At 52.6% G+C, this 24,415-nt stretch overlaps 9 protein-coding genes across 10 annotated transcripts; 4 read left to right on the top strand and 5 right to left on the bottom strand.

Annotated features, from left to right (window-relative positions):
* Positions 1 to 2,539: 2,539 nt before the first annotated feature.
* LMH87_009506 (uncharacterized protein) lies at positions 2,540 to 3,742 on the bottom strand (the record flags this gene model as incomplete). Its single annotated transcript, XM_056196511.1, has 2 exons — positions 2,540 to 3,451; positions 3,569 to 3,742. The coding sequence occupies 2 exons, from the start codon at positions 3,740 to 3,742 to the stop codon at positions 2,540 to 2,542; spliced, it is 1,086 nt and encodes a 361-aa protein (XP_056053650.1).
* Positions 3,743 to 4,658: 916 nt separating this feature from the next.
* Positions 4,659 to 5,201, bottom strand: LMH87_009505 (uncharacterized protein; the record flags this gene model as incomplete). The annotated part of the gene is made up of 1 exon (XM_056196510.1): positions 4,659 to 5,201. One exon carries the CDS (start codon positions 5,199 to 5,201, stop codon positions 4,659 to 4,661), a length of 543 nt encoding a protein of 180 aa, XP_056053649.1.
* Positions 5,202 to 6,771: 1,570 nt separating this feature from the next.
* LMH87_009504 (uncharacterized protein) lies at positions 6,772 to 7,958 on the top strand (the record flags this gene model as incomplete). The annotated part of the gene is made up of 3 exons (XM_056196509.1): positions 6,772 to 6,941; positions 7,097 to 7,516; positions 7,574 to 7,958. 3 exons carry the CDS (start codon positions 6,772 to 6,774, stop codon positions 7,956 to 7,958), a joined length of 975 nt encoding a protein of 324 aa, XP_056053648.1.
* Positions 7,959 to 8,719: 761 nt separating this feature from the next.
* On the bottom strand, positions 8,720 to 12,066 carry LMH87_009503 (uncharacterized protein; the record flags this gene model as incomplete). Its single annotated transcript, XM_056196508.1, has 7 exons — positions 8,720 to 9,017; positions 9,090 to 9,943; positions 9,997 to 10,204; positions 10,258 to 10,849; positions 10,908 to 11,471; positions 11,528 to 11,726; positions 11,785 to 12,066. 7 exons carry the CDS (start codon positions 12,064 to 12,066, stop codon positions 8,720 to 8,722), a joined length of 2,997 nt encoding a protein of 998 aa, XP_056053647.1.
* A 572-nt stretch (positions 12,067 to 12,638) lies between these two features.
* On the top strand, positions 12,639 to 14,471 carry LMH87_009502 (uncharacterized protein; the record flags this gene model as incomplete). The annotated part of the gene is made up of 2 exons (XM_056196506.1): positions 12,639 to 12,745; positions 12,827 to 14,471. 2 exons carry the CDS (start codon positions 12,639 to 12,641, stop codon positions 14,469 to 14,471), a joined length of 1,752 nt encoding a protein of 583 aa, XP_056053646.1.
* Positions 14,472 to 14,955: 484 nt separating this feature from the next.
* LMH87_009501 (uncharacterized protein) lies at positions 14,956 to 15,453 on the bottom strand (the record flags this gene model as incomplete). The annotated part of the gene is made up of 3 exons (XM_056196505.1): positions 14,956 to 15,233; positions 15,300 to 15,360; positions 15,451 to 15,453. The coding sequence occupies 3 exons, from the start codon at positions 15,451 to 15,453 to the stop codon at positions 14,956 to 14,958; spliced, it is 342 nt and encodes a 113-aa protein (XP_056053645.1).
* Positions 15,454 to 16,369: 916 nt separating this feature from the next.
* Positions 16,370 to 17,512, top strand: LMH87_009500 (uncharacterized protein; the record flags this gene model as incomplete). The annotated part of the gene is made up of 5 exons (XM_056196504.1): positions 16,370 to 16,714; positions 16,786 to 16,879; positions 16,926 to 17,016; positions 17,079 to 17,311; positions 17,376 to 17,512. The coding sequence occupies 5 exons, from the start codon at positions 16,370 to 16,372 to the stop codon at positions 17,510 to 17,512; spliced, it is 900 nt and encodes a 299-aa protein (XP_056053644.1).
* A 1,592-nt stretch (positions 17,513 to 19,104) lies between these two features.
* LMH87_009499 (uncharacterized protein) lies at positions 19,105 to 20,787 on the top strand (the record flags this gene model as incomplete). Of its 2 annotated transcripts, XM_056196502.1 has the most annotated exons (2): positions 19,105 to 19,647; positions 19,869 to 19,901. In XM_056196502.1, 2 exons carry the CDS (start codon positions 19,105 to 19,107, stop codon positions 19,899 to 19,901), a joined length of 576 nt encoding a protein of 191 aa, XP_056053643.1. The 2 variants fall into 2 exon arrangements, with proteins under 2 accessions (XP_056053643.1, XP_056053642.1); XM_056196503.1 differs by having other exon boundaries at positions 19,105 to 20,787.
* Positions 20,788 to 20,997: 210 nt separating this feature from the next.
* On the bottom strand, positions 20,998 to 22,754 carry LMH87_009498 (uncharacterized protein; the record flags this gene model as incomplete). Its single annotated transcript, XM_056196501.1, has 7 exons — positions 20,998 to 21,476; positions 21,529 to 21,679; positions 21,731 to 21,812; positions 21,873 to 22,109; positions 22,167 to 22,286; positions 22,341 to 22,448; positions 22,519 to 22,754. 7 exons carry the CDS (start codon positions 22,752 to 22,754, stop codon positions 20,998 to 21,000), a joined length of 1,413 nt encoding a protein of 470 aa, XP_056053641.1.
* Positions 22,755 to 24,415: the final 1,661 nt, after the last annotated feature.

Below are 24,415 nucleotides of genomic sequence, written 5' to 3'. Positions count from 1 at the left end.
CCAAGCAGGACAACGGCATCGGGTGGTGTGTGTGTGTATGGAGTCGGTGCCTGCAGATACGTGGTACATGAATACGAGGCACCAGTGCCCAGCCCCAAAATGAGCCAACCTGCAGCGAGCAAAGCCACTTCTTCATGCAGGCAGAAGCAGCCCAACCACCAGCCACACTCTGTGATTGTCTCTCTTCCCAACCGGCTCATCCGCCCTAATGCACGCCGTAATGGTGACGGGCATTAGCTTCCTCCGCCTCGTAAAATAAAATTTGTGTGCATGTTGCCAGAACCCATTTGCTGGAAATAGTTATTCCTAGAAAACATGGGATGAAAGGAATGCCAGCCCTATTGACAGCGCAGATACGGAACAGGGCTTTGTTCGTTTCCCCCCCAGCCCTCTTACACGGGCTGTCCTGAGCAATTGCAATTTCCAGCTTCCCACACTCCCGCCCGGGGACGTGACGGGGTTGGGGAGGTGGTGACACCCAAAGTATTGGCCGTGGTAACACACGAGTAAATACACCCAGCCTTGTAATAATATTATTGCCTGTCTCTGGGCTGTGCAGCGCTGGTCGGGGCGTACAACGACCTTGTAGGTGTGCCACCTGGTCGCCAGTCATTCGACGCCGCGGGAACTCTGATATTAACTAGCCTCGTGTCTATTCCTAGGCTCTTCGTTCCGTAAAATTCAAGGGCTCGAAAGATAAACAATCCCCCGGCCAAAAGTCCCAAAAAAAAGGATTTACCCGGGAACAGGGCCTTCTACCATGGTCAACTGTGCATGCAGTAGGGTTATAATCTGCAGCCCTGTATAGGTAACGATGCAGACATTGCGCGACGTCAGTGGTTTTTTTTTTCTCAGTCAGTGCGCATTTGTTTTCTTCGGGATGTTTTTCTCCCAGCCCAGCCCTTCTTCATCACCCCAGAAAGCCTTGGCGGTGCCAGCGCACACTCGTCATTTTAAACGTTTGCCGTGCATGAATGCATAAACAAACGAACGTCATGCTGGAAAAATCCACCCGATGGCGGCCTAAAAATCAAACCATGATCAGCTAGCTCTCTGCGCGACAGCGGAATAGGTATTCCGGCTTCATGAGGCTAGATCAATTCGCCGTCACCCGTGATATATAGTATGTTGGCTAAATACCTGCCGTCGACAATACTTATCGACAGTGTCTTTGGTTTCAAAGGCCGCTTTTGTCAATCAAAAGGCCTTCCAACTATCTATACAACGTGGCACTTATGACTGTTCCTTTGCCTTTTGCTAGCCTCCTCCGCGATGACCCGACAACCGTCGATCATGAGCGTTGCATGGTGCGACACACTGTCCCACGCTGCCCAGTTTCGCCGTCAGCACAGCTCTTTCATGCTAGACATATTTTCTGCTTTCACCAAACCATTCTCATTGTGGTTCTCTTTGCGTTCACGTCACCTTTTGGTGGTAGGGTAGCGTCGGCTCGTCCGCTCCGTTCGCACGCCTTCCAACCTCTGGCTCATCAAGTCCACTACGCATCGCGATGCGAGAAAACCGGTCATCACATGCATAAGTAACCCACAGCGTCGCAGCGGTACCTTGAAGTCTCTTATAGCGGCGAGATCTCCTTCACTTACCGGCCTGGAACCTGCATTTTGAGCGTGCTAGCTGCCGCCACCGACCTCAAAGTGGTGTGCACCCCGCCCGACACTTCTCGCCACTGATGTCCAACGTGAGAATTCTTTTTGGTGCCCTCTTTTCCTATATCTTTGTAATCACGGAACCGGTCAAGATGTCTGGAATTGCTCACCGTGGACAAACTCTTTATCGAGTGGTTGCCACACACCGCGGAGGCCAGTGTAGCGGCGGCTGGCCGCAGCGCCAATCTGCCCGATGGCTCGTCGTGTCGTACTTCCCGGGCACGACAGAATGCGCATGCATGGCCGAATATGTGATGTATTAGCTCTATTCACATGCAGTGTACCATCAGCGAGGTAGATATTGAAATATGCATATTGGCACATGCTAAGCGTGACCATGCAACCGTCGACGCGCAAGCTTGCCAGATGTCCGCCGTCCTGTCAGGGAACTAAACTAATTCTTTCGGCGATTATTAATACCACCCAGCGTGGTTGCAGCGATTGTTGTACCTGTGCAGCCGTCAGCTCAAACTCGTTCCCAGGACAATGTCAGTTGTCAGGCTATCCATGGATAATGCATACAACGCCTTCCCCAAGGGCTGGAGCTGCGCAGCCGGCAACTCGCTCCCAGCTTTGGAAAAATGTCAATAGCTAGGGCATTTTTTAACAGTATCACCATGCTTATGAAGCCCTGGAAGCTGAGCAAACTTAGAAAGAGCTCAACTACATTGTCGTTGTCGTCACGGCTTTCCCAAGCGAGACTACAAATGGTATAGGCAGCACTTTGCAGCTGTTGGAACGAACCATCAACGTGAATAATCTTCATTGAATGGTATGCATAATATTTTCTTTTTAAAGTTCTCACGCCACTAACTCCTCTACCTCATAATAATTGATTACATTTATCCTCATCACGCATCACATGCCATTTTCTAGTGGTTCTCGTTGACCAGGACATAGCGGAAGCGCGCCTTGCCGGCCTCCATGTCGACAACGGCCTGGTTAGCGTCCGACATGGGGCGTTTCTCGACAAACGGCTTGACCTTGTGCTTGGCGGCAAACTCGAGCATCTCACGGATGGTCTTGGGGCTGCCGATGGCGGAACCGGCGAGGCTGCGGCGGCCGGTGATGAGGGGGAAGATGGGCAGCGGGATGGGCTCCTCGGGGGCACCGACCTGAATCATGCTGCCGTCGAGTGCGAGCGTCTGAATGTAGTCGGCAATGGGCATCTTGGCCGACGAGACGGTCGAGATGATGACGTCGAAGCGGCGCGCGTTGTGCTTGCTCCACTCCTTGTCGTCCTCGGTCGCAATGTAGTCGTCGCAGCCGAGCGCCATGGCCTCGTCGCGCTTCGACGCCTTGCGCGAGATGCCGACCACCTCGTCGGCGCCCATAGCCTTGGCGAAGATGACGGCAAAGTGGCCGAGGCCGCCGACGCCCGCGATGCCCACCTTCTTGCCCGGGCCGACACCCCAGTGCTTGAGCGGCGAGTAGACGGTCACGCCGCCACAGAGCATCGGCGCCGCGTACTCGGGCGCCAGGCCGTCGGGGATCTTGACGACAAAGTGCGACGGGGCGCGGTGATACAGCGCGTAGCCGCCGTACGCCTTGTCGCCGTTGTAGTGGATCGAGCCGTACGTGTTGACGTTGCCGTTGACGCAGTACGGCTCCTCGTTCTCCTTGCACGGTGCGCACTCCTTCTTGCCACGACCAAGGCACGAGTCGGCCTGCGCGCCGACGCCGACAGTATCGCCGACCTTGATGCCGCCCTCAGCCTTGGAGCCGACGCGGACAGCGGTGCCGACGATTTCGTGACCGACGACGCAAGGGTAGGGAGTAGCGCCCTAAGAAAAAAATGATTAGCGTCAAAACGGCCTCGTCAATGCCAGTTGCGCCACGCAGGTAGCTAGGGCCGCCTCAAAGAGGGGTCCCCAGCAGCTGCGTGTGCTCTTGTAACTTACCCAGCCGGAACGCAGAGTGTGCAGGTCGGAACCACAGATTCCGGAGTGTGTAATCTTGATGTCGACGTCGTTCTCTTCCCACTTCTTGGGCTCAAACTCCTTCCAGACCATCTTGCCCTTGACGGACTCGGCATCCTCGCCCAGCCAGCCTTCAAACTTGTAATCGGTAGCCATTGTGGTTTGTCTTGCAAATCGTGGGGTATAAGACTGTAGGCGTAAATGAATCCGTTGTATAAAGAATGGGGGAATCAGCAAAATAGTGTGAGGTGAAAAGATTCGGGCGACAGCTGGGGAGCTCCCCAGCTTCCTTTTTATACCATCCCGTTTCTGCCATCGGAAAACTCAAAACGATCGCAGCAGTGATATCATTGAGTGCCCAAGACCCCCTAGCCGTGCCTCCGCTTGCACTGGTCTGCCGCTAGCGCCGGAGGCCATCGAGACAGTCGATCAAGCAGACCAATCACGGCGCAATCTTATCGCCGACAGGACCCCATCGTGTCCATCGGGGGTTAGCCATGACAGCATTGAATGTCCAGTCCAGATTCTTTCGGCGATAGATGATGCAAGGTATCGCAACTCCACCGCTCTCCATCGTAACTTGGAGGAGGCGTAATTCATTGGCACAGCAAAGATTAAAGGCGCATGCATTTCATGTTCTGTCTTTTCCATGACTAGCTGTGATTATCAAGCCGAGCGGTCTGCCGAGGCAATTGATTGAGAGGCCAGGATCAAACGGCCTTAGTGAAGGTTGCCACCGGCGTTTGCAAGCTATGGATATATCAACCCATGTCGTTGAAGATGCGGATGACTTCTTGACTCGGACTTAATATGGGAGAAATTGTTCTCCTGCCCATTTCATCAAGCTGTCGCAAGTCGAATGATGGGCGTAGAGCTGGCATCATCGACTAGCGCTGCGAGCTATCCGGAAGCTAGCCCGGAAGCTCGGGGGAGCGGTGATGGTAATCGCCAACGGCTCAACAGTTGTTCCTCGACCGACCGGAGTTTGCGTGGACAATTGAGGCTCTTGAGGAACATCTGACGCGTCTAATGTGGCAGTGTAAAGTTGGGATAGGTGCTCGATCGATCGGCGTCAACCAACGGCTTCTTCGATGACCTTGTCGAGGAGCTCTTCCTCGACCGCGTCATACCAGTCTTGCGTCTGCATGCCTTGGTGCACAAGCGCCTGCAGACCCTCGAGCAGAAAATTCTGGCAGTTCCAGCCGCCGTCCTTGTGCCGACCGGCGACCGGCGTCGCCGAGACGACCGCTACAGGCGCCATGAGGGCATCGCCGCGGACCAGGACGGCGCCGGCGTTGACGTGGGCGTGGTAGTTGGCCGGCTCCGACCAGTCCGTCTTGCCGTGCAAGCGGTAGACGTTCCAGGGCGCGTCCTCGTCCTGGCGCTGCGCGTGGACCGTCTCGTGCAGGGCCGGGTCGTCCGGGGACGAGAAATAGAGTAGGACGTGTCGGTTGTAGTACGTATCGGGCTGGCCGCGGAAGATGAAGATGGTCAGGCAAACGGTGAGCAGGCGGTCCGAGACGGCGTACTCGCTGGCGAGCTCAATTTCGGGGCTGGGCAGCGCCCGCGTATCGTGGAACGGTTGGAAGGCAGGGGATCGCACGCTGGTGATCATGGCGATTGGTGTGTCTGGGCCGGCGAGGCGGGAGTTGGGAGACGTTGCGGGAGGCAAGGTGGCAGTTGGCGGTCACAAGAAGAAAAGTGGCGAGAGCTGCGTCGGGCTTTTTACGAGTTTCTGCGGGGTAGTGGTGGTACAGACGCGCCGCCTTGTAGAGAGTCACGAAGAGAGAAGCGACGAACGAAGGAGTATATGTGCATTTCAGCGTCAAAGAATGGTTGAGATTTTTCAATAACCGTGGGACCGATGTATGACGCCTGGTTGGGATGCTCAGATCGGGTGCTAGATTGAGCTTAAATAAGGGCGAGTCAACGGCGCTCGTTTGGTAGGATGTGGCGTCGACTTGGAAAGACGTGGAAATGTCGCGGCTCCCCTACGCAAAGACAATAACTAAACCTGTGAGGGTTTCGTGATCTTCTTCAGCCTTGAGGTTTTGCTACGCGTCTTTTGGCCGTCTTCTTTTTCTTGTGTGGATGCTGGAAAGTTTCGTGTGGTATCACGGAGCAAGCCGAAAGACAGCGACGCACGAGATCAGCCCGTGGGCCGAATCTGGAAGCGGATACATCCTGGAAAACTCCGGAGTATCGTGAAGATCTCCTGATAAATACACAAGCAACGGGAGAGCACTACATCGTTCGTAGATCGCCAGTTGCATTGTCGATGCTAGCTGAATATTTTCACAAAGATACTACAGGGTAGGCAATGACGTAATATATTGTAGATGGAGATTTTGGCACGCTCTGCATCGGCCGCGGGAGCGCAATAAAGAAGCGCAGTGCTCTGAAATTAAGCTGAAGGAAAAAACTAGCTCTGTAATATGATTCATCTCAATTGCGTGCAAATTGCATACTTGTCAGACACTACAGGGTCGACTGCGGAAACGGTTATGAGGCGCATCACGTTTCTCGAACGGAGCCACCGACTGGCTCGCTGGACGGTTAGCCGGGGTTAAGCCGGCGCAAAGCCGCAGCCAGGTACGTGCCTGTTTATTTAGGAGCAAACGCTGGGGGCTTGGGTGCGCGACAACAGTCCTTGGACGGCCGCATCGACACGAAAAGTATCGATTGCGCCGGCGATTATTACCATTGTAGCATGCTGGGAAACACCAGGAGCATGTCCAATATCGACCAACAATACACAGATACGGCCTCCCCGATGTCAGCGCAAAATCAGCACAGATGATGCAAAGCCGCAATTCTCGGCGGCTGCGCACGGGCCAGGCACAGGCTCTCCGTCACCCAATCAAGTCTCCCGATTGTTCCCGAGCGACCTGCTGTAATTTTTTCCTAGTGCCTTGCTTAGTGCCTGAAGCCCCCTGAGCAGCCACCAACGTCGTTCCTGTGGGCGGGTCAGCACGCGCATTTATCCGCTGGGCAACCTTGCTAGTCGGCTGGAAGGAAGGGAAAAAAAAAAGTCTCTCAAACCGCACTCTGTCCGAAACGTCTTCCCTTTTCCTCCTCCAAGCAACCCACCGCTCGCACATCCTGTGATTCCCACGGCTTCGTCTTGTCTTCTCTCCACTCCGTTGTTTGCATCATCATCGCATAACATCCCCCTCACAGTCACAATGGCCTCCGACGCGAAATCCACCGGCTCGACCAAGCTCGACGCCGTTGTCCAGAATGTTAAGGCTGCCGAGCCCCAGAAGCTGAGCGGCCTCGCCCTCTACTCCCGCTTTGCCCTTGCTGGCGCCATCTGCTGCTCCGTCACCCACGGTGCCCTGACTCCCGTCGATGTGTAAGTTGTGCTCAACTCTCGCCGGCGTCTCGCAATGCGCTCTGCCTCGTCTTCTCCCCCTGGCTGGCCCGGCCATCCGGAGCCGAGCCAGAGCGCGTATCGCGGGCCCAGTCTCACCACAACGATCAATTGACTAATTCGCTTCTCCTTCACAGTGTTAAGACCCGTATCCAGCTTGACCCCGCCACCTACAACCGTGGCATGATTGGCGGCTTCCGCCAGGTCGTCCAGAACGAGGGTGCTGGCGCTCTCCTCACCGGTGCCGGCCCTACCTTTGCCGGTTACTTCCTCCAGGGTGCCCTGAAGTTCGGTGGTTACGAGTTCTTCAAGCAGCAGGCCATCAACCAGCTTGGCTACGAGACTGCTTCCAACAACCGTACCGCCGTCTACCTCGCCTCGTCCGGTATGGCCGAGTTCTTCGCCGACATTGCGCTCTGCCCCCTTGAGGCCACCCGTATCCGTCTCGTCTCCGAGCCCACCTTTGCCAAGGGTCTCATCGACGGTATGGGTAAGATGATCAAGACTGAGGGTCTCGGCGCCATGTACGCTGGATTCGGACCCATTCTGTTCAAGCAGTAAGTTGCCATTTGCCACAACCGCCGTTTGATCCCACGCGCTAACATGACCCTCAGGATCCCCTACACCATGGCCAAGTTCGTCGTCTTCGAGAAGGTCTCCGAGGCCGCTTTCAAGACCCTCGACAAGAACAGCCTCTCTCCCTCCGCCCAGACTGGTGTCAACCTGGGCTCTGGTCTGATGGCCGGTTTCGCCGCTGCCCTCATCTCCCAGCCTGCCGACACCATGCTCTCCAAGATCAACAAGACCAAGGGTCTCCCCGGTGAGGGCACTGCCTCTCGCCTCATCAAGATTGCCAAGGACCTCGGCATCAAGGGCTCTTTCACCGGTGTCGGTGCCCGTCTTGTTATGGTCGGTACCCTGACCGCTGGTCAGTTCGCCATCTACGGTGAGATCAAGAAGGCCCTCGGTGCCACCGGTGGCGTTGAGATTGCCAAATAAACGACTCTACAATGCTCGCCCACCCCGACAGCCTCACGCCATGTAGGCGCTAATGATGCGGGGGAAGCGATGTGATGATGTGGTGCGCCACCTCTCGGGTGCCCACAGGCGGGTCGAAACCGCCAACCAAAATCTTTTTCTTTGTTATAAAAGACGGAGTGGAGGACGACGGGAAACAGGCCAGGATAGAAATCCCACAAAAAGAACCACGTTGTATTACAAAGGGGACGACAAGAAAATCGGCTTTTGCGCATGTGCCCAAGCGCTGGGCCGCGCTCATCTGCGGCTCCTTCTTCCACACGAGCATATAGAAGGCGAGCACTACAATCAGCTTGCTGGGGGCACGCATGCGAACCAAATCTGCAGCAAGGTTTCGCGAAACGCTTTGAATTTTTTTTAATGTTGCCGCTTGAGCAGGATGAGAGAGAGAGGCCTTTGGTGCTACGGATGGGATACATTCTAGACATTTTAGAGCTTAGAGGACTGGTCGCGTCCCGACCAATGGTTGTATAATAATCGATTTCGTGCGTCTCAAATTTTTCGAGGTTCCATTGTGACATCTTCAATGGTGCATCTTTACCGCCTCAATGGTATGTGTCTACTACTGGTGCTGTTATGTATCGCAATGTCAAGGGATCAAAATGTGATTTTAAATACGCTGACGGCGCTTTGTTACACAGCAACTAGTACAAAAAGCTAGAAAACCTCGAAGCTTCTAGACACCTCCGGCGGGCAGTACACTCGGCGATCAACAGCCAAGCTTATATTGTCCCCGACTGAATGATACGCAGCAGGTTTCTGCCCGTGAACCTGCCCTCTGAGAATCCGTGAAGCGAGTCGTATATGGCAATGGGGTCCCCACAGTATCTTATATAGTCGGGAATCTCCGAGTCAAGGCTTCGCAACATGTCAGACCCGGCCGATTCGTACTTCTTGGCCTCGTTGAGGTTGACGTTCAGAGACGTCAGGACCTTGGCAAGATGTAGCTGCGCCCTGCCGACCGACTTCTTATGCCATTTGGACTTTGGGGCCCTCTCTACGCTGGTAAGGAGCCATTTTCTTGTAGACCAGGCAGGCGCCGAATTAGCAAAGATGCCTTGATCGGGAGGTGCTTCGGGGTTTTTAGCTTACCTGGCGCCTTTGAGGTCGCCAAGACAGTCGCAGGCGGCCCCCAGGGCATAATAGCTTTCCAGCGTTATCTCACTGTGCTCTCCGGAAAGACTTTCTCTCTCCTTCATGACTTGCTCATGTAGCTCGTATGCTCTTGGCTCGTGGCCGGCCTGAAGAAGAATGCACGCGAACATGTATGTATCTCGCAGCACCTTGAAAGTCCTTTGATCCCCCATGGCCGCCTCTGTAAGGGAGACTGCCCTTGCCATATACTTGACGGCCTCGTTGTATCGACCTTGGAACATGCGAACGGTGCCCATGTTGTGGAAGTATTTGCTATACTCGAAGGGTGTGTCCTTTTCAGTCCCCCAAGATTGGTAGGCTGCGTAGCAATCTTCAAACAACGGCTCGGCCTCGGCGTATCTGTTGCTTTGCAGTAAACAGTATGCGTAATCGTTTACAGCGTTCATCTCGAGAATGGTTTCATCCTTGCTTAGCGACTGGCCTCGCTTCCGAGCTGCCTGAACCGCTTCGCGGCGTAACTTCATGGCCTGTTGTCGTCTCCTTAGCCCTTCATCGCGCCCTAATCCGCCACTACTGTCGACAAACATGCCTTGAATGGCATGTATATCGGCCTGAAGCCTATCGCTTCCAGTTTTACCCTGGCCTGTGAGCACGCGCTCGGCCAAGTCAAGCAGCTGCTTGCCGTCAAGCACCCGCTCTCTCTCCCACATGTTGAAACCCGCGTCATAGAGTAATCTGGCGAAGTGGAGCGATCCCTGCATAGGGGGCTTGAACAACGAGAATGCCAGACCCAGAGTGACGATATGAGGGACAGCAACATTGAAGTGCGGCCACTCTTTAGGTGTCGGAACCTTAATTTAGGCGTAAGTGTTTGCAATCTAGCTGCATAACGGAGCTCAAATACCTGGATAGGTGATGCTGAGGGCGTGATTCTCCTCACAATACGTACGACGCCCTCAAAGATTTCTGACCGTTTCAAAACGTCCCCATTAAGCTTTTGCAAAAGGCCTTGCTGCAAGCTGCGATGAATCGTAAGGTAGGGGGTTCCAGTACCTGGATCCTCGCTGGAAACCAGACACCGCTGTGCCAACTGATGTACCATGTCCATTAAGCTTATTAGGCGCATGTTAGACAAGGCTGCGACGGTGGAGTAGAAGGAACTCACAAAATTTCGGCCTTGGCATACTTCAAGTCCCATAAGCCTCCACTTTGCCTGAGCTCGCCCAGAAGCATATCCTCGGGAATGCTGTCTGGATTCAGGAAGGCTAGAATACAGATCAGAATATAGGCGTTTGGACTGAGAAGCGATAGTGCAAAATCCCAAACTACTGCAAGACGCTTCTCACAGTCGCGAACGGACGACGGTGGGTCTGCAGTCCAAACGTGTGAGTAGGTATGCTGAATTGTTTCCCGAAACCGTGCGAGCGTATATCCTGAGCCTGAAATGTAGCCTCCTATGTGCGCCACGGCAAGTGGTAGCCCGCCAACATCCGATGAAAGGGCGATGGCTGCCTCAGTCTCCTCATCTGATGGTTGCTTATCGGCATAAAGTGAGTCAAGAAGAACTTTTGCGCCTTCCTCTGCCGGTAGGGATCCGACTCTCACGCAGTGCGTGGCCATGTGTTGGAAATCTGATTGCTGGGTGGTGAGGATAATTGCTGATTTCTTTCGAGCGCTGGTCGGCCAGTATGACTCGAATTCGTTTCTGGTCTCCTCAGTTGTCTCGACGTTGTCAAATATCAGAAGCCAGCTTTGTTCTAGATCGTCGTCAGAAACAAAGACAAACCTAAAACAGCAGGACTAGACTCAACAGACCTGTTTCCTGAAGCCAAATCATTGACTTGGATACAAGGGCTTCGTCCTCTAAGCCAGCAAGGTCCTCAAGCTTCCCCCTATGTGCAATCAGGCTGAAGCTGGTTATGAGCTTACTTTGGGTCTCTGCAGTGACCCAAAAGATGAAGTCATACTCGTCTGCATACAAGTCTCGGTATCTGAGAGCAGCTTGGGTTTTTCCGATGCCCCCCATTCCAGCCAGTACACACGACACTGGCTCGCTTGGGAGTTTTCTGTCGACCATGAACCAGTCGTGCAGTTGCCCCATCATATCATCTCTGCCAACGAATCTGCCGTTTTTACGTGGCCCATTGAGCTTTAAGGCGGCATTGGATGCACTGAGACGCCCCCTGGAGTTTGAGCGCTCAGGCGCCCCCGGCATGCTTAAAGACCCGTGCTGTGCTTTCCTGCGGGCCAGTTCTGAGCGTTGTATGTGAATGCGCTCCACCTCTTTGTCCAGGCTTGTGCAGTGCTCGAAGAACCTGTCTTGGATTTCTTGTAGTCGGCGATCAGACTTTGAAGTAACGAAACGTTTGATTATATGCTCTGTTACGCGTCAGTCGGTCATACGTGGAGGATGGGCACGCGACGGGAGGACAGACTGAATGGCTTCTCGTTGACGAATTGTATTGTCACGACCGAAAAATCGATAAAATCGACATACAAATCTCGTACGCGATACTTAAGGCTCGGTTCGTCATGGAACAGCTCGAGGTAAGCCTCAAAGCGGGGGATTGTTTCGTAGAACCCCCCGAGCTGGTTCAACGTGGCATCGACCCGGCTCGAAAACCGGCAAGTGCACTACAGCGCAAAGTCAGCGTTTATCAACGGGGAAAGCTGATATGGTTGGGAGTTGCACTGTAATGACGGCCTGGGACAAAGCCCATAGGCACGAGGCTGCCTGAACTTTGCCAGCGCTGCTAGCGATGGCCTTCTCAAATGACTGTAGATGGTGCAGCTGCGGCGTGATCTTGTCACGTATCAGCCGCGTAGTGCCATCTTTGGCGTATGTTTTGCATGCATCATCGAGAGCGGCCTGGAAGGAGCGAAAATCACGGACATCCAATCGAAGCTGGCAATGTTCCCGTCTCAAGTCTTGCTGTAACTTGGACACTATACCTGCCCAGTCCTGCTCAGACATTTCGCAAATAAAGAAGAGAGAGGGCGACGAGGAGGCCGGCGGCGCGGTTGGTCAAAAAGGTGGACAAGATTAAAAAAAAAAAAGAGGCTTTTCTTCTTCGATTTTGTACAATAACTGTAGGGATCTCGGGGCTGTTCACACGTTGGCTCGTGCATCTATCCTCTCGAGGCAGACAAAAGGCTTCCCCGGACTAGGGCAGTAATACCGGGAGGATCTGGTTTGGTGGGGCGCTGGAGCATACTGCCTTGGCTTCTCCGATCTGTTCAAAATCTAGATAAGTAACCATCAAAGTAGCTAGGGGGCCGGGTAGAAACCAGTACCCCAAGTGCTCCGCATGGTTCGCAAATAAGCACGAGGCTGAACGGGAAAGGCGACCCAGCTAGCCGCAGCGGGCACTTGCATACCAGCTGAAACGGTCTGAACGGGTAGGCACTTTGGCACAAAGATGCTGCACCCCGGGGGTGTCTTCAGCGCCGGCGACCGCCAGAAACAACCCGTCTTTGTGCGACGCCCAACGCAAGGTACTGATAGTTGTGCCTTCAGTCTACGCGTTTTTCATTTCTATATTACCCATGACTCGTCTGCGTGCATCGCGACTGTCATCCATCCTATTTTCCTGCCCGAAACGAATACACACTTCAAGAACACGCTACACGATTGCCCGGCGCTCCCCTACCATGTATGCTTCTGTCACTGTTCTCTCCACCGTCGCGCTTGCTTTGGTAGCACATCGCATTTCTGACATTTTGAGCGCACACAGGACATCCGAGTCGCCCCGTCCGAACCTGGAGCCTGTCCTTGATCGACTCGCCTCTCTCGAAACACAAATTGAGGAGCTTCGGTCCATTGGTGGCAACGCAGGCCTTTCCATCGGAGTGGCCCACAAAGGCACCAGCATCTTCGAGAAACACTTTGGCTTCCGAAATGTCAACTCCGCCACGCCACCAGATAGCGAGACCGTCCAGCACATTGGTTCGATGACCAAGGCCTTTGTCGCGGCCGCGGCCGCGTCCCTGGTAGAGGACGGCAAGCTGTCCTGGGAGACACCCCTCGGCGAGAGTGGCGTTGTCCCGCTCTTCTGCGAGTCCAACACGGAGCCCGAGAACAAATCTCTTCCACAGGTGAATCTGTTGGATCTTCTGGCACACCGGCTGGGTGTTGCCATGAAGCAGAGCTACTGGCATCTAATGTCTACCGCTCTTCTCTCCGAAAAGGCCAACACAGCCCACATTGTCTCCAAGTTGCCTCCCGTGGCCGAGTTTCGGTCCAAAATGTCGTACAACAACTGGGGATACGCCCTGGTGGGACAAGTCATCGAACATGTCTCTGGCCAGGACCTTGGCCAGTTCATAGCCCAGCGCTTCTTTGAGCCTCTGGGCTTGAAGAACACGACGCTCGGCAAACCCTCGAGCGAAAATTACGCTGCATCATACATGGCACTCAGCGACGGAACCCCTTTCCAGGTGGAACACCCGCCTCTGAACTCCGGTACCGTCATGGCCCCCGCTGGTGCCATGAAGTCTACCATGAGCGACATGCTTGTCCTTTATAGCGCTCTCCTCGAGGCTTTCCAGAACCAGTCGCTCTCTGATGCTACATCGAAGCATACTTCGCCCTTTCGTCAAGCAACGGCTTTGTTTGCCAAACATTCCACCATACAGCCAGGCTCGGCTTATGGAATGGGCTGGTGTCTAACCGAGCTACCCGATCAGGCGGGATTGGTTGGTGTTAATTCGTACGAATCCCCTGATGGCATGCCGGTAATTGGAAAAGATACCAAGCCGCAGCGCCTCTTTTATCACAACGGTGCAATGTGCGGGGCTCTGAGTGCCGTCTATCTTCTCCCTGACAGTGACTTTGTCGTCGTTGTCCTCGGAAACTCTTTCGATCTTTATGATACCCCAGATTTCGCCGCTCAGCTTGTAATCGAGGCAATCATTGGAGTTCCAAACCCTGTCGACTTCATACCGATTGCCAAGAAAACCGTTGCCAATGCATTGTCACACCACCCGGACATGAATGCGCAGCTCGAGAAGGAGCGCACCCAGGGAACGAGTCCAAAAGCCCTGTCCGAGTATGCCGGTTACTACACCTCTGCAGAGGGCAGCGACTACGGCTTTCAAGTTTCAGTTCTGCAGGAAAAGCTTCGCGTCAACATCCAGGGGATCGCGGATGTCTTCTATGACCTGGAGCATTACGAGCACGACGTCTTCGCCTTCTACTGTGACAGAGATGCGGAATCGAAAAGGATGATTTATCCGAACGCTTCCATCATGATGCACAAATTCTTCTTCGAGGCTGATGAGCAGGGAAAGGTGCTACACGTGCGTTGGGCCCATGACTTCACCTATCCATCTGGGGAGCTTTTCAAAAAAGGACGTGCCCCGAGCACTTTGAAGCTATAGAGGAGAGGCCTTGGCAAAGCAGGAATCGGTGGTAACTGTAAGACAACTAGCATAACTTCGGTCTTAGTTCGATAACATCGTACAAAACGCAGTATATCTAGAGGAAGCAATACCAGGGCCTCTTCAGTGACTTCAGCATTCTCTCTTGATTACAAACCCTACAATGACATTCTAATAGGCCCCAGCAAGTCAGAGATCTAGAAGATATTATACTAATTATCTCATTAATTTCTATGGTGATATACTAGATAATGTATCGAGTGGTGATTACAGTGGATTGTGCTTGTACTTCGCTTACCGCCTGTCAGCAAACATTTCACGTCTCATCGAAGACAAATGATAAAAATAATGCTGAATTTGAACTTATGAGGTAGCAATCTGTAAGCAAGCGCACAGCTATCGGCAAGATTGTCCGGCTCAGTACTCAAAATACATAGCAAAGGATGAAGTAAAACAATCTGGTGACGTATCCCATATAACCATCTCAAGCAGCCAAGGTTCCAGATCCCGAGGCAACAACTCCGCACTGATCAAATTCGACAGGTTCAGAATACTTAGTGAAATCCGATGTTTCCTTGACATCCAGATGCTTCTGCCATGGCCGAGAGCGCGTGTCGTTCTTCTTCATCGTCGTGATCCACGTCGGCTCGTTCTCGTCCACGCCAGTGACTGAGAGCATATCTTTGACGCCCTCATTTGTATCTGAGCCGGTGCTGGTGGAAGAGGTGTCTGAGACGGGACCACGGGCCGGCATGATGAATGCTGCGTCAACAAGTTTTATTGTTAGTTGCATCGAAGCAAGTGCACGCCACAGAGGCTCTATCATACATTGGAGAGTTCCTGTCGGGAGTATATCTCGGACGCTGATTAAAGTATTGCTGCGACCTTGCTCGAAATGTTGTTCGAGGAAAGAGGAAAGAAAAGAATGGGCGCTCCCTCCTAGTGCCTAATGTTTTTCTCCGGGCTCATGTGAACATACCATCGAAGGGGCGTGAATAGAAAGGCGTCGCTAGATCAACGCCTTTTCAAGCCACAACACAGTGCATATGCTCTCTGCTCGGGCTGGCGTTTTGAGGAGGAGTTGGCCAACATCCGACCATAGACTTGGTCCCTACCCGAGACAGTGGCGTCCCCGGGCGCTAACATCGGGCTCAACACATCCCGTGCCATTTCACTATACTCGCGACGAGCGTAGTCTGCGGAAAGGCAGAATTGCCACAGGAGGCCTTCGGCTGAAAGTGCAATGCATATGGAGGTCTGCGCTGGCAATGTGATATAAGGCTCATCACACAATGATCTGCCGAGTTTACAAAATGTTTGTGTGTCTCTATATGTTCAGTTGCACGCATGCGGAGGTGTCAGCCGGCAACGTGACGCGGGACATTTCCTCTTCTAATATGCCGAGTTGATAAAATGTTTGGATGTGGCTTTTGAGCTGAACCCGCGTGCATACGGAAGTCTGAGCTGGCAACGGGACACCGACTCCGTAGCATTCTGATTTGTGAACTACGTGCAGGAAGTTGCGCGGCTGATGCAGTCTACATGTGTATGTCTAGCGAGGGAGGGAAAAAGGCAAGCTTGGCAAACTGTGATGGCTTGAGTCTATTACGTAGTGTTGACAGACGTTCTCATTCAGATAGTCATTTGAATAGCATGGCTTCTAAAAAAAAATGGAGACAGGTCTCACGTTACCAAGAGCCAGCAGGCAGGCGGGATGAGCAGTGTGAGTGGTTCGTTGTTGGAGAATTGATTCGGCAAAACTGATGGTCGGCATGCGCTGTGGCCATGCGACCGATTGCATATTCAACATAAGAAATTTGCTAGGACAAGATTTCATTGCCAGATAACATATGAAATCTTTTTGGAGAAACTTTTCCATGTACGTCTGTTGATTGAATATGGGCTCTGTAAAAGGGAATTTGCAATTTCTAAAGCGCCTCGACCTCTACCAGAGGGAGGTACCATTTCAAATCTTCATGCCCATACCCGAAGATGCAGAGGACCCACGGCCAGACAATCTCGAATTTGAGGCCAAAGAACACTTGATTGAAGATATTCGCGACACGAATGAGAATTTCACTCTTGACAGCCATGGCTTCGAACATCTGACATGTCCGCCAAGTTGGGTTCCAACGAGCACGTCTACTCGGCAAGACGTCGAGGCGTTCTATCTTCCGGACGTCGAGAACCTTATAAAGACTCATGTTGAAGACGTCGACGAAATATTCTTCTTTGACTGGCGAGTTAGTTTAATCTGGCCCAGTTCGGGCCGCAAATAGGATAACGGCGGATCTGACAGTTGCCTGACACATAGTTGCGAGACGCCGATCGGACGACGACGGATGTCGAGGTATTGGATTTAAATGATCCGACCGCTCGGATAAGGCCAGCCACGCACGTTCACATTGGTAAGCAGTCACCGGAAAGTAAAAGAACAATGCTGAAACCTGATAGACCAATCGCCAGCCAGTGTCGTTCACCGAACGAAATTACAACTGGCTGACCACGCAGAGTATCTGCTTCAGGGCAGAGTACGAATTATCAAGTAAGGTAATTTACAGATGAGTAGCCCGGTTCTTTTCGGCTAAATGTAGAAAAATTTAATAGTGTTTGGCGACCGCTGGATCACACTGTCCTGGACTATCCTCTTGGTGTCTGTGATGGCAAGAGTGTCGACGACAAGGACATGCTAGAATGTGACGTTGTGCGACGCCGATTCATCGGAGGGACAGTTTATCTCTGCTATAACGAGAACCAGAAATGGCATTACTTGAGCAATCAGACTTGTGACGAGGTGCTGCTGCTCAAGATGTTTGACTCTGAGAGCAGCGTTGTTCGAGGTACGCACGTCCAATTACACAAAACCAAGGGACTTTTGCTAAGCACTTTATTTATTTGATTTAGCCTGCCCGCACGCCTCGTTTCTACACCCGAGCGCTACGTTAGACACCCCAAAGCGAAAAAGTATCGAGGTTCGAGCGCTTGTTTTTACGTACCCAGACAGACCTGGCTTGGAGACATCAACCGCCAACGCGGTGTAAAAATTGGGGAAAAAGCCGAAAAGAACTATCAGTAGCCTTCTAAGCAATTAGGTTCATGTTTTTTGAACACAAAGATCAAGTCGTGTATCTATCGAGCCTGTAATGGTCAAATACAGCCCAATCTTAATGGCAAGTAGACTGTGCCGACCAGCAGCGTTGAGTGAACACTCGGCCAGATGCCAAAAGATCTAGTAATGGTAGCTAACGAGGTTGAAAATCCCTAAAGTCACTACATCTCAAGGTCCGCGATATGTCTAGTATTAACAACGAGGAACATCGTATAACGAGTATCTAGCTATGCGTTGTGCTTCTCCTAGCAGTGATTTCTATGACGACCGTAATTTCATCCATGGATCTATTTTTTCAATTCCCATTCACCGTCGTGTAGCCCTAGGAGGGCTCACATCTAATACTCTGAAGCTATAATGTTAGAGGAAAGACCTTACCAGCCCCAGGACACCAATGAATATACCATGTAAATACATAAACCGTCGTCACTTAAATTCAGAAAGCTCACGACAACTGGGCATGGCCTGCAGGGTAGGGCTGCAGCCACGTCTCGAGTGGCGCCATCCAGACACTTATCTATGGTTGGTCGAGCGAAGCATTCCCTGGTGTTCCTCCGCCCTTCAACGTGCAGAAGTGTCCCATCCGATTTCAAACAAAGTAAAGAGAAACCTATAGTCGCTTGTGTCTATATGCGGGAGCCGCCCGGGGCTACGCCTGCTCAAGCACCACTGCTACATCAGCACCACACATACTTGGTACGGTCGCGTTTCCGCATGCATAGATTTGAACCGAGTTTGAGAGTCGTAGTATAATTGGTAGTTACTTAAGATCCTTTAGATCACGTAACATGCCTCAACATCCTTCAGTGTCGGTCGCTACACGGACGCGGAAGGGAAGCCCTGCCCGCTTTATGGCGCTGGCAAGAGAAATTACAGCGAGCACGACGCTAAGCGGGTGCCCTCAGCCCGTGGCACGCATACATTAAAAAAAAAGAGCAAAGTGCCTGCCATTGCTGTAGGCGCTTCAGTCCTGCAGGTGGCGAAATCACCAAGCTCCAGGAGGACGCCTCTCACTGGTTGATCGTCAATGCAAATGTCCCGATAGAGTAACTGCCGGACTGTTTTTGAGGTGGCCCCAATTGACAGTGGACCAGTTCTCATAAACATCCAGGAACCTGGGGAATTGCCGACACTGGTACTATTGGTGCAAGACTACCCTGTTTTCCTTGTGTCGTTGTCCTGGCCTGTCAAGCCGCCCTGTACAGTCCAGGGGCAGAGCTTCCTACAGTGCTGTCCCTCGGATTTTTGCATGAGAAAAACATTGTACGAAACACTGTGCAGCCTAAGACTACAGCTAGTTATCCAGCTCAGACTCGCCGATAGTAGTCAGCAGCCTACTGCAATTGCTGGAATCGTCTCTAGCACAGTGGTGTACCTGTAACCTTTTCTAGCACTGGCTCGCCTCCACTACGCAGCCTCGCCATCATACGAGAGCTAGTTACCTTTATAAATAGTCAACACCATCCCCTTCGCCATGACACACCTGCCTACATGTAGCAGTGTCAGCATGTCAATCTCTACATTATGGACATCGGAGACTTACTGTGCCGACCACCGCCCGGCTCCGTCGCTCTTCTCCGCCTTCCTCTAGAAATTCTCGCCGTCATTTCCTCCCATCTGGCAAACGCGGACATCAAGAACCTGCGCCTGACATGCTCGACGGCCAGCACCAGCGTGCCGCTTCGATTCTCGCGTGTTTTCCTCTCGCCCAACCCCGTCAACTTGCGAGTGTTTCGCGCGGTGGCGGATCATCCCACCATTCGCCTGCAAATTCGCGAGATAATCTACGACGACGCCCGCTTCGGCGACTTCCAAAACTGGCAACACTACATCCACGAATACCCAGACGAAGCAGACGTTGATGCTGAGGCGGTAGATTCTGATGATTATCTCGAAGCAGGGCGTGCATTTGAGTCGCGATTTCGGGCGGCGCGGAACGCAAACAATGAATTATTGCGAGATCGGAATGCAGGCGATGAACCAACCTTGTCCCAGCATATGCGTCGAAATAAAATGCTCTCGCAAGAGCTACCCTGGGAGGTCGCCCTCGACATGTACCGCTCCTTGGTAAGCGAGCAAAACGAAATCATAGCTGCTAGCACAGACATACAAGCCCTACGTAAAGGCTTGACAAGCTTCCCGGCCCTTCAAAGGGTGACTGTCACACCTGCCGCCCACGGCTATCTATACACGCCACTTTACTACACCCCGATGATCCGCTCTTTCCCTGACGGTTTCAATTGCCCGCTGCCACGAGGCTGGCCGACAACACGTGCTGGGCCGCCCAGCCTGTGGACCACGACTACAGGTGCTTCGGATAGTCAAGTGGCAGCGAATCACCGCGATTGGCGAGGTCTACTGTCAGTGCTTGAAACGGTGGCGGAGAGCCTCCGCGACGGCAGCCTCACCTCCTTGCCGGAACTTGTCATCGATGTACATGGTCTAGACACCGGTGTTAACCCGCATATGTTTGCCCAAGATTGCGTGGACTACGAGAACTGGGCCACTATTCTGCGAAATCCTGCGTTTCGCCGCCTAGATCTACCGCTGATGATATGTGGATTAATGCAAGAAGGCTGGGGCTCACTCGCGAATGGTCATTTCCGAAACCTACTGGCCGAAGCGGCCAACCTGGAGCATTTTCATCTGCGGTCTGACGAGGAGATGGATGAAGGTGCCTGGATGCCAGACACAGCAACCACAAGGCACATGCCATTGCACTCCATCCTGCCTCTGGAGCAGTGGAAGAGCCTGCGGCATTTTGGACTCTCCAACCTGCAAGTGCAAAGCATGGACGTTGTATCCGCGCTCGCGGCTCTGCCGTCGACTTTGAGATCAGTGGAGTTGAGCTTTCTACAATTTGTCGAAGAGCCCGAGGATAGCATTCAAAATTTGCTGGATGAGATGAATGCTAGGCTGGACTGGAAGGATAGGGACCCAAACGCCAGGCCGGAGGTCACTGTCGGCCTGCTATATGGCCCAGTCAACCTGCCCGCCCGGGGAATTTGGCTTAGCAAGGAGGTCTCCGAATTTCTCTACCAAGGCGGGCAAAATCCGATTCAGTGGGGTAACAACCTCGTGCCAACCGGTGTTGGAGTCGTCAAGGATGACTTTGATCCAGCATATGAACGCCCCAATGCTGACCACGACACACTTGTCAAGCTCGGATTTTACCCTGAAGACGAGTTCACGCGACGGTCGTCGTAGTATAGAATAGAAAGAGGCAAATTTTCCCGATACTAAATATAAAGTACAGTGAAGCGAAAACAAGAAGCGAGATGCTCCGGCGGCTCCGGCGGATAGCTCCAGAGAGAAGGTCTGGAGACACTTGTGCCGACTGCCAGACCCCATAACACGCTCTCATCTCACGGTGTACCATTAAAGGCCCTCCGAAAGTCTAACATTATGCGTATCTAGCTAACCCTTCACGTGGATGCAGACGTAGTAGCCTGCCTGTAATCCAGTGCAGTCATTCTTGACTGCAGGGTTCCACTTGTAAAAGTCGTCAAGACTGATACCCTGATCGTGGGCAAGGTTGTAGCAGCCATCGCCAGGAACGACCTTGTAGAATTTGTTACAGTTTGCCACCATTCCATCCTGGATCGGCGAAGGAGTGGCGCCAGCCGGGGGAGTCGAAGTGGTGGTAGTAGTGGGCGCGCCGCTAGGGGGAGGGCCGCCATCGGACTGCGTGGAGATGCAGTAGTACGTGCCGAGAGCCATCTTTGTGCAGTCGCTTCCAATGGAAGGATTCATCTTGTAGAACTGGTCGATTGACAGCTGGAAGATGTTCAAGATGCCCTCGCAGGTATCGTAATCTTCTGGTGCGTACCATGACGTGCAGCCCGATATCTCACCCGACGCACGCGGGCTGGGTGGCGCGGACGTCGATGTAGGAGCTAGTCATGTCAGCGAAAGTTACATCGGGGAAACTCTCGATGCGTCTATTACCTGGAGTTGGTGAAAATAACTGCATACAATACGAGAGACTCGTCTGCAAGGTGCACGGATAACCGTACTGGTTACCTCCTGTGGGAGTGGGCGCAATAGAGCCGGACGAGCCTGTGGACTGCTCGAGAGACGGGTTCCACACAATAAATTCCTATAACGGCAGTTAGACACAGTCGACTATGCGATTTAATGAGAGGCATACCTCGGGAGACACTCCAAAGGCATAGGCGGCGTTCCAGCAGTCTTGCAGAGTGCTGTTTGTAAAATCGTCAAACTCCTGGTATCTAGTTTCTCGTTAGCGCAAATGTGCGGGCAGGTTTCTTGATCTTTGTTTCATGTCTCACAAGTAGCAATCTTTCCGAGTTCCGCTGGCTGTTGGAATGGCGCGGCCTCCGGTGATGCTGGGAAGCTGGCTGAAAATGCCAGAAGTTGACTTCATCGGCGAAGTCGTGATAGGAGGGCGAGTGGGTTTGCCATCGTATCCCGGGTAATCACTGATGAGTCCAACAGGGCTGACGCAGTAGTAGTAATTGCCCCAGAGATTGGTGCAGTCGTCCTTAACCTCTGGGTTCAAAAATACACTTGAAAAGAGAATGAAAGTCAGCAAGGCGTCGACTTCCTGTAGTATGGATACTTACAAGTCTTTGAGAGTGATTCCGTATTTTGTCAGGATCTTGCCACAGTCGTCACCTGGCTTCACCAAGTGGTACTGGCCGCAGTTGCCGTTGGTTCCGGCCCCGGTGGGCGAAGGTGCTGGGCTATTGTCATGGTTACAACTAAATAGCATGCCTGTGTAATGACCGGCGACTTACGTAGCGGACGGAAAGGTAGAGGTTGCGCCGACAGTGTTGGACGAGATTGTATGAGCACCACCTTGGGGGTTGCTAACACAAATGCCCGAAGTAAAGTTTGACAAGTTCCTGAGTTTTGGACTATCAACATCAATAGTTCCAATTGTCTTCGCTGGGTAGCGGCGAGCTCTCGACTTACGTGCAAGATGGATCCAGGGTCGGGTTCCATCGCAAAAGCTGTGCATACGTCGCGTTCGTATGCTGGAAGATGTCTTGACAAGTATCACCAGACTTGGGGGTGTAAAGAGTGCAGTCTTCTGCAGCTGCCTGTGCGGCGGAAGCGGTGCTGTTACCGAAAAGTGAGCCAGTACCATTGAAGGCTGCTTCACCAGCCGAGCAGAAAACCGCTCCGAGTATAAGATGCCGGAAGTGCATGGCAAAAGAACAGGAATTTACGGGAATAGAGGTACGACTTGGAAAATGAGCGAAGCCAGAAAGACGATGGGTAAGTTTCTACCGCACCGTAAAAGGAGCGAAGTTGGGATTTAGGGAGCGTGGGTGGTTTGCACATCTGTTCAAGATGCGACTGGAAGACACGGCGACTAATACGGTCGCGCGACCGCGGACAAAGTCGGTCGGCAGTTGCTCTCCATCACACGATAAGAGTATAGAAAATTCAGGCTAGGCAGATAAAATGGACTTGATGGCATTCACACCATCGGCCGCGTCGGGAATTGATTCATTTGGATAAACACCCGAGCTGACTTTTGGTTCTGATCGTCCCGGGCGTGAGTTCACTTCAGCTGCCCACCTGTACTTCCACATCAGGAACGCGCCACTGCAGGTATCAGGGGAAAAGTTCCACTGTGCCTCTCGCAAAACAACTAAACAAGGTCACAATGAGGCTTCTACATAAGCACTGCTGCACGGAGGTTACCCTCTAAGTAGACTTGAAAATATCGCTAGCCTGATCCTTCAAACCTCACGGCATGGTTTTGCCGAGTAAGCGAGCCTGATCATGCAGGGGAAATTACGATTTCCACAACGACCCTGATTTATCTCTCCGAGACAAAGATGATCTCTCCGAGGCCAAGAAATCTCTCCGAAACAGGAAGGAAATATGACATCTAGCTAGCCAATCATAAAGCCGAGAGGATACCAAACGGGATATTCGGTGGCCGGTAGTAGGCTGTCCGTTAGTTCAGCATTGGTTCGTTAATACCTTTACAGACCTGCGGCATCCACCGCCATGCGTGAACATGCGACTATCGTGTTTCTCATAAACGGGAATTGCTTCTTTTGGCTAGTTTACTTTCCAGCTTATCGGCAGTTGGAAACAAAGCAGACTTTCAGCGTTTGGTTGATCTGGTCAGGCTGCCGAAGAGAGCGCTGGGTGCCATGAACGCAACACTCGGCCGGGCGGCAAGATTAGGAATCGAGTACAAAAGATGGCAAGCTGACATCAAAGTAGTATTTTATAGCACGCCGCCGTTAGTTGTCCATTTTCACCCAGAGGGCTCTCCATCATCCGTCCAGTGACCCACCGCTGAGCAATTATTCAGTCAACCAGGGCGAGCAAGATGGTGTCGCTGCAATGTTCTCGTCCACTCTTTACGATTTTACCTTATTCACTCCTTATCTCTTCACTCTTTATACTCTCATGTATTGGCTCAGAATCTGAACAGTCACTCTCTTACAGTGTCTTGAGCTCCAGAGTGAGCTCACTCGCGCAGGTTTCTGCATCGAAAGCTGGCCAGGACGACCATACCTGTGCTCCAGGTAGACCTTGCCTCAATGGTGCTTGTTGCGGCGAGAGTGGCTGGTGTGGTTATGGACCCAAGTTTTGTGGCACAGGATGCTTGTCAAACTGCGATGCGAAAGCCGAGTGTGGGCAGTTTGCCGACTCTCCTGGCAAAACTTGCCCCCTGAATGTCTGCTGCTCCGAATTCGGTTTCTGCGGTACCACGCAGGACTTTTGCAACGACAAGTGCCAGTCCAACTGCGAACAGCCGAAGCCCTCGGGTGGTGGTGGAAATGTCCAAAGCCGTGTTATTGGTTACTGGGAGTCGTGGAACTCTCAGCACCCATGCGGCAAC

The sequence above is a fragment of the Akanthomyces muscarius genome, chromosome 5 (genome assembly GCF_028009165.1).
Source record: "Akanthomyces muscarius strain Ve6 chromosome 5, whole genome shotgun sequence".
In the NCBI taxonomy this organism is placed as follows: domain Eukaryota; kingdom Fungi; phylum Ascomycota; class Sordariomycetes; order Hypocreales; family Cordycipitaceae; genus Akanthomyces; species Akanthomyces muscarius.
Note: the sequence above shows the minus strand (reverse complement) of the source record. Positions and strands in the feature narration are given on the sequence as shown.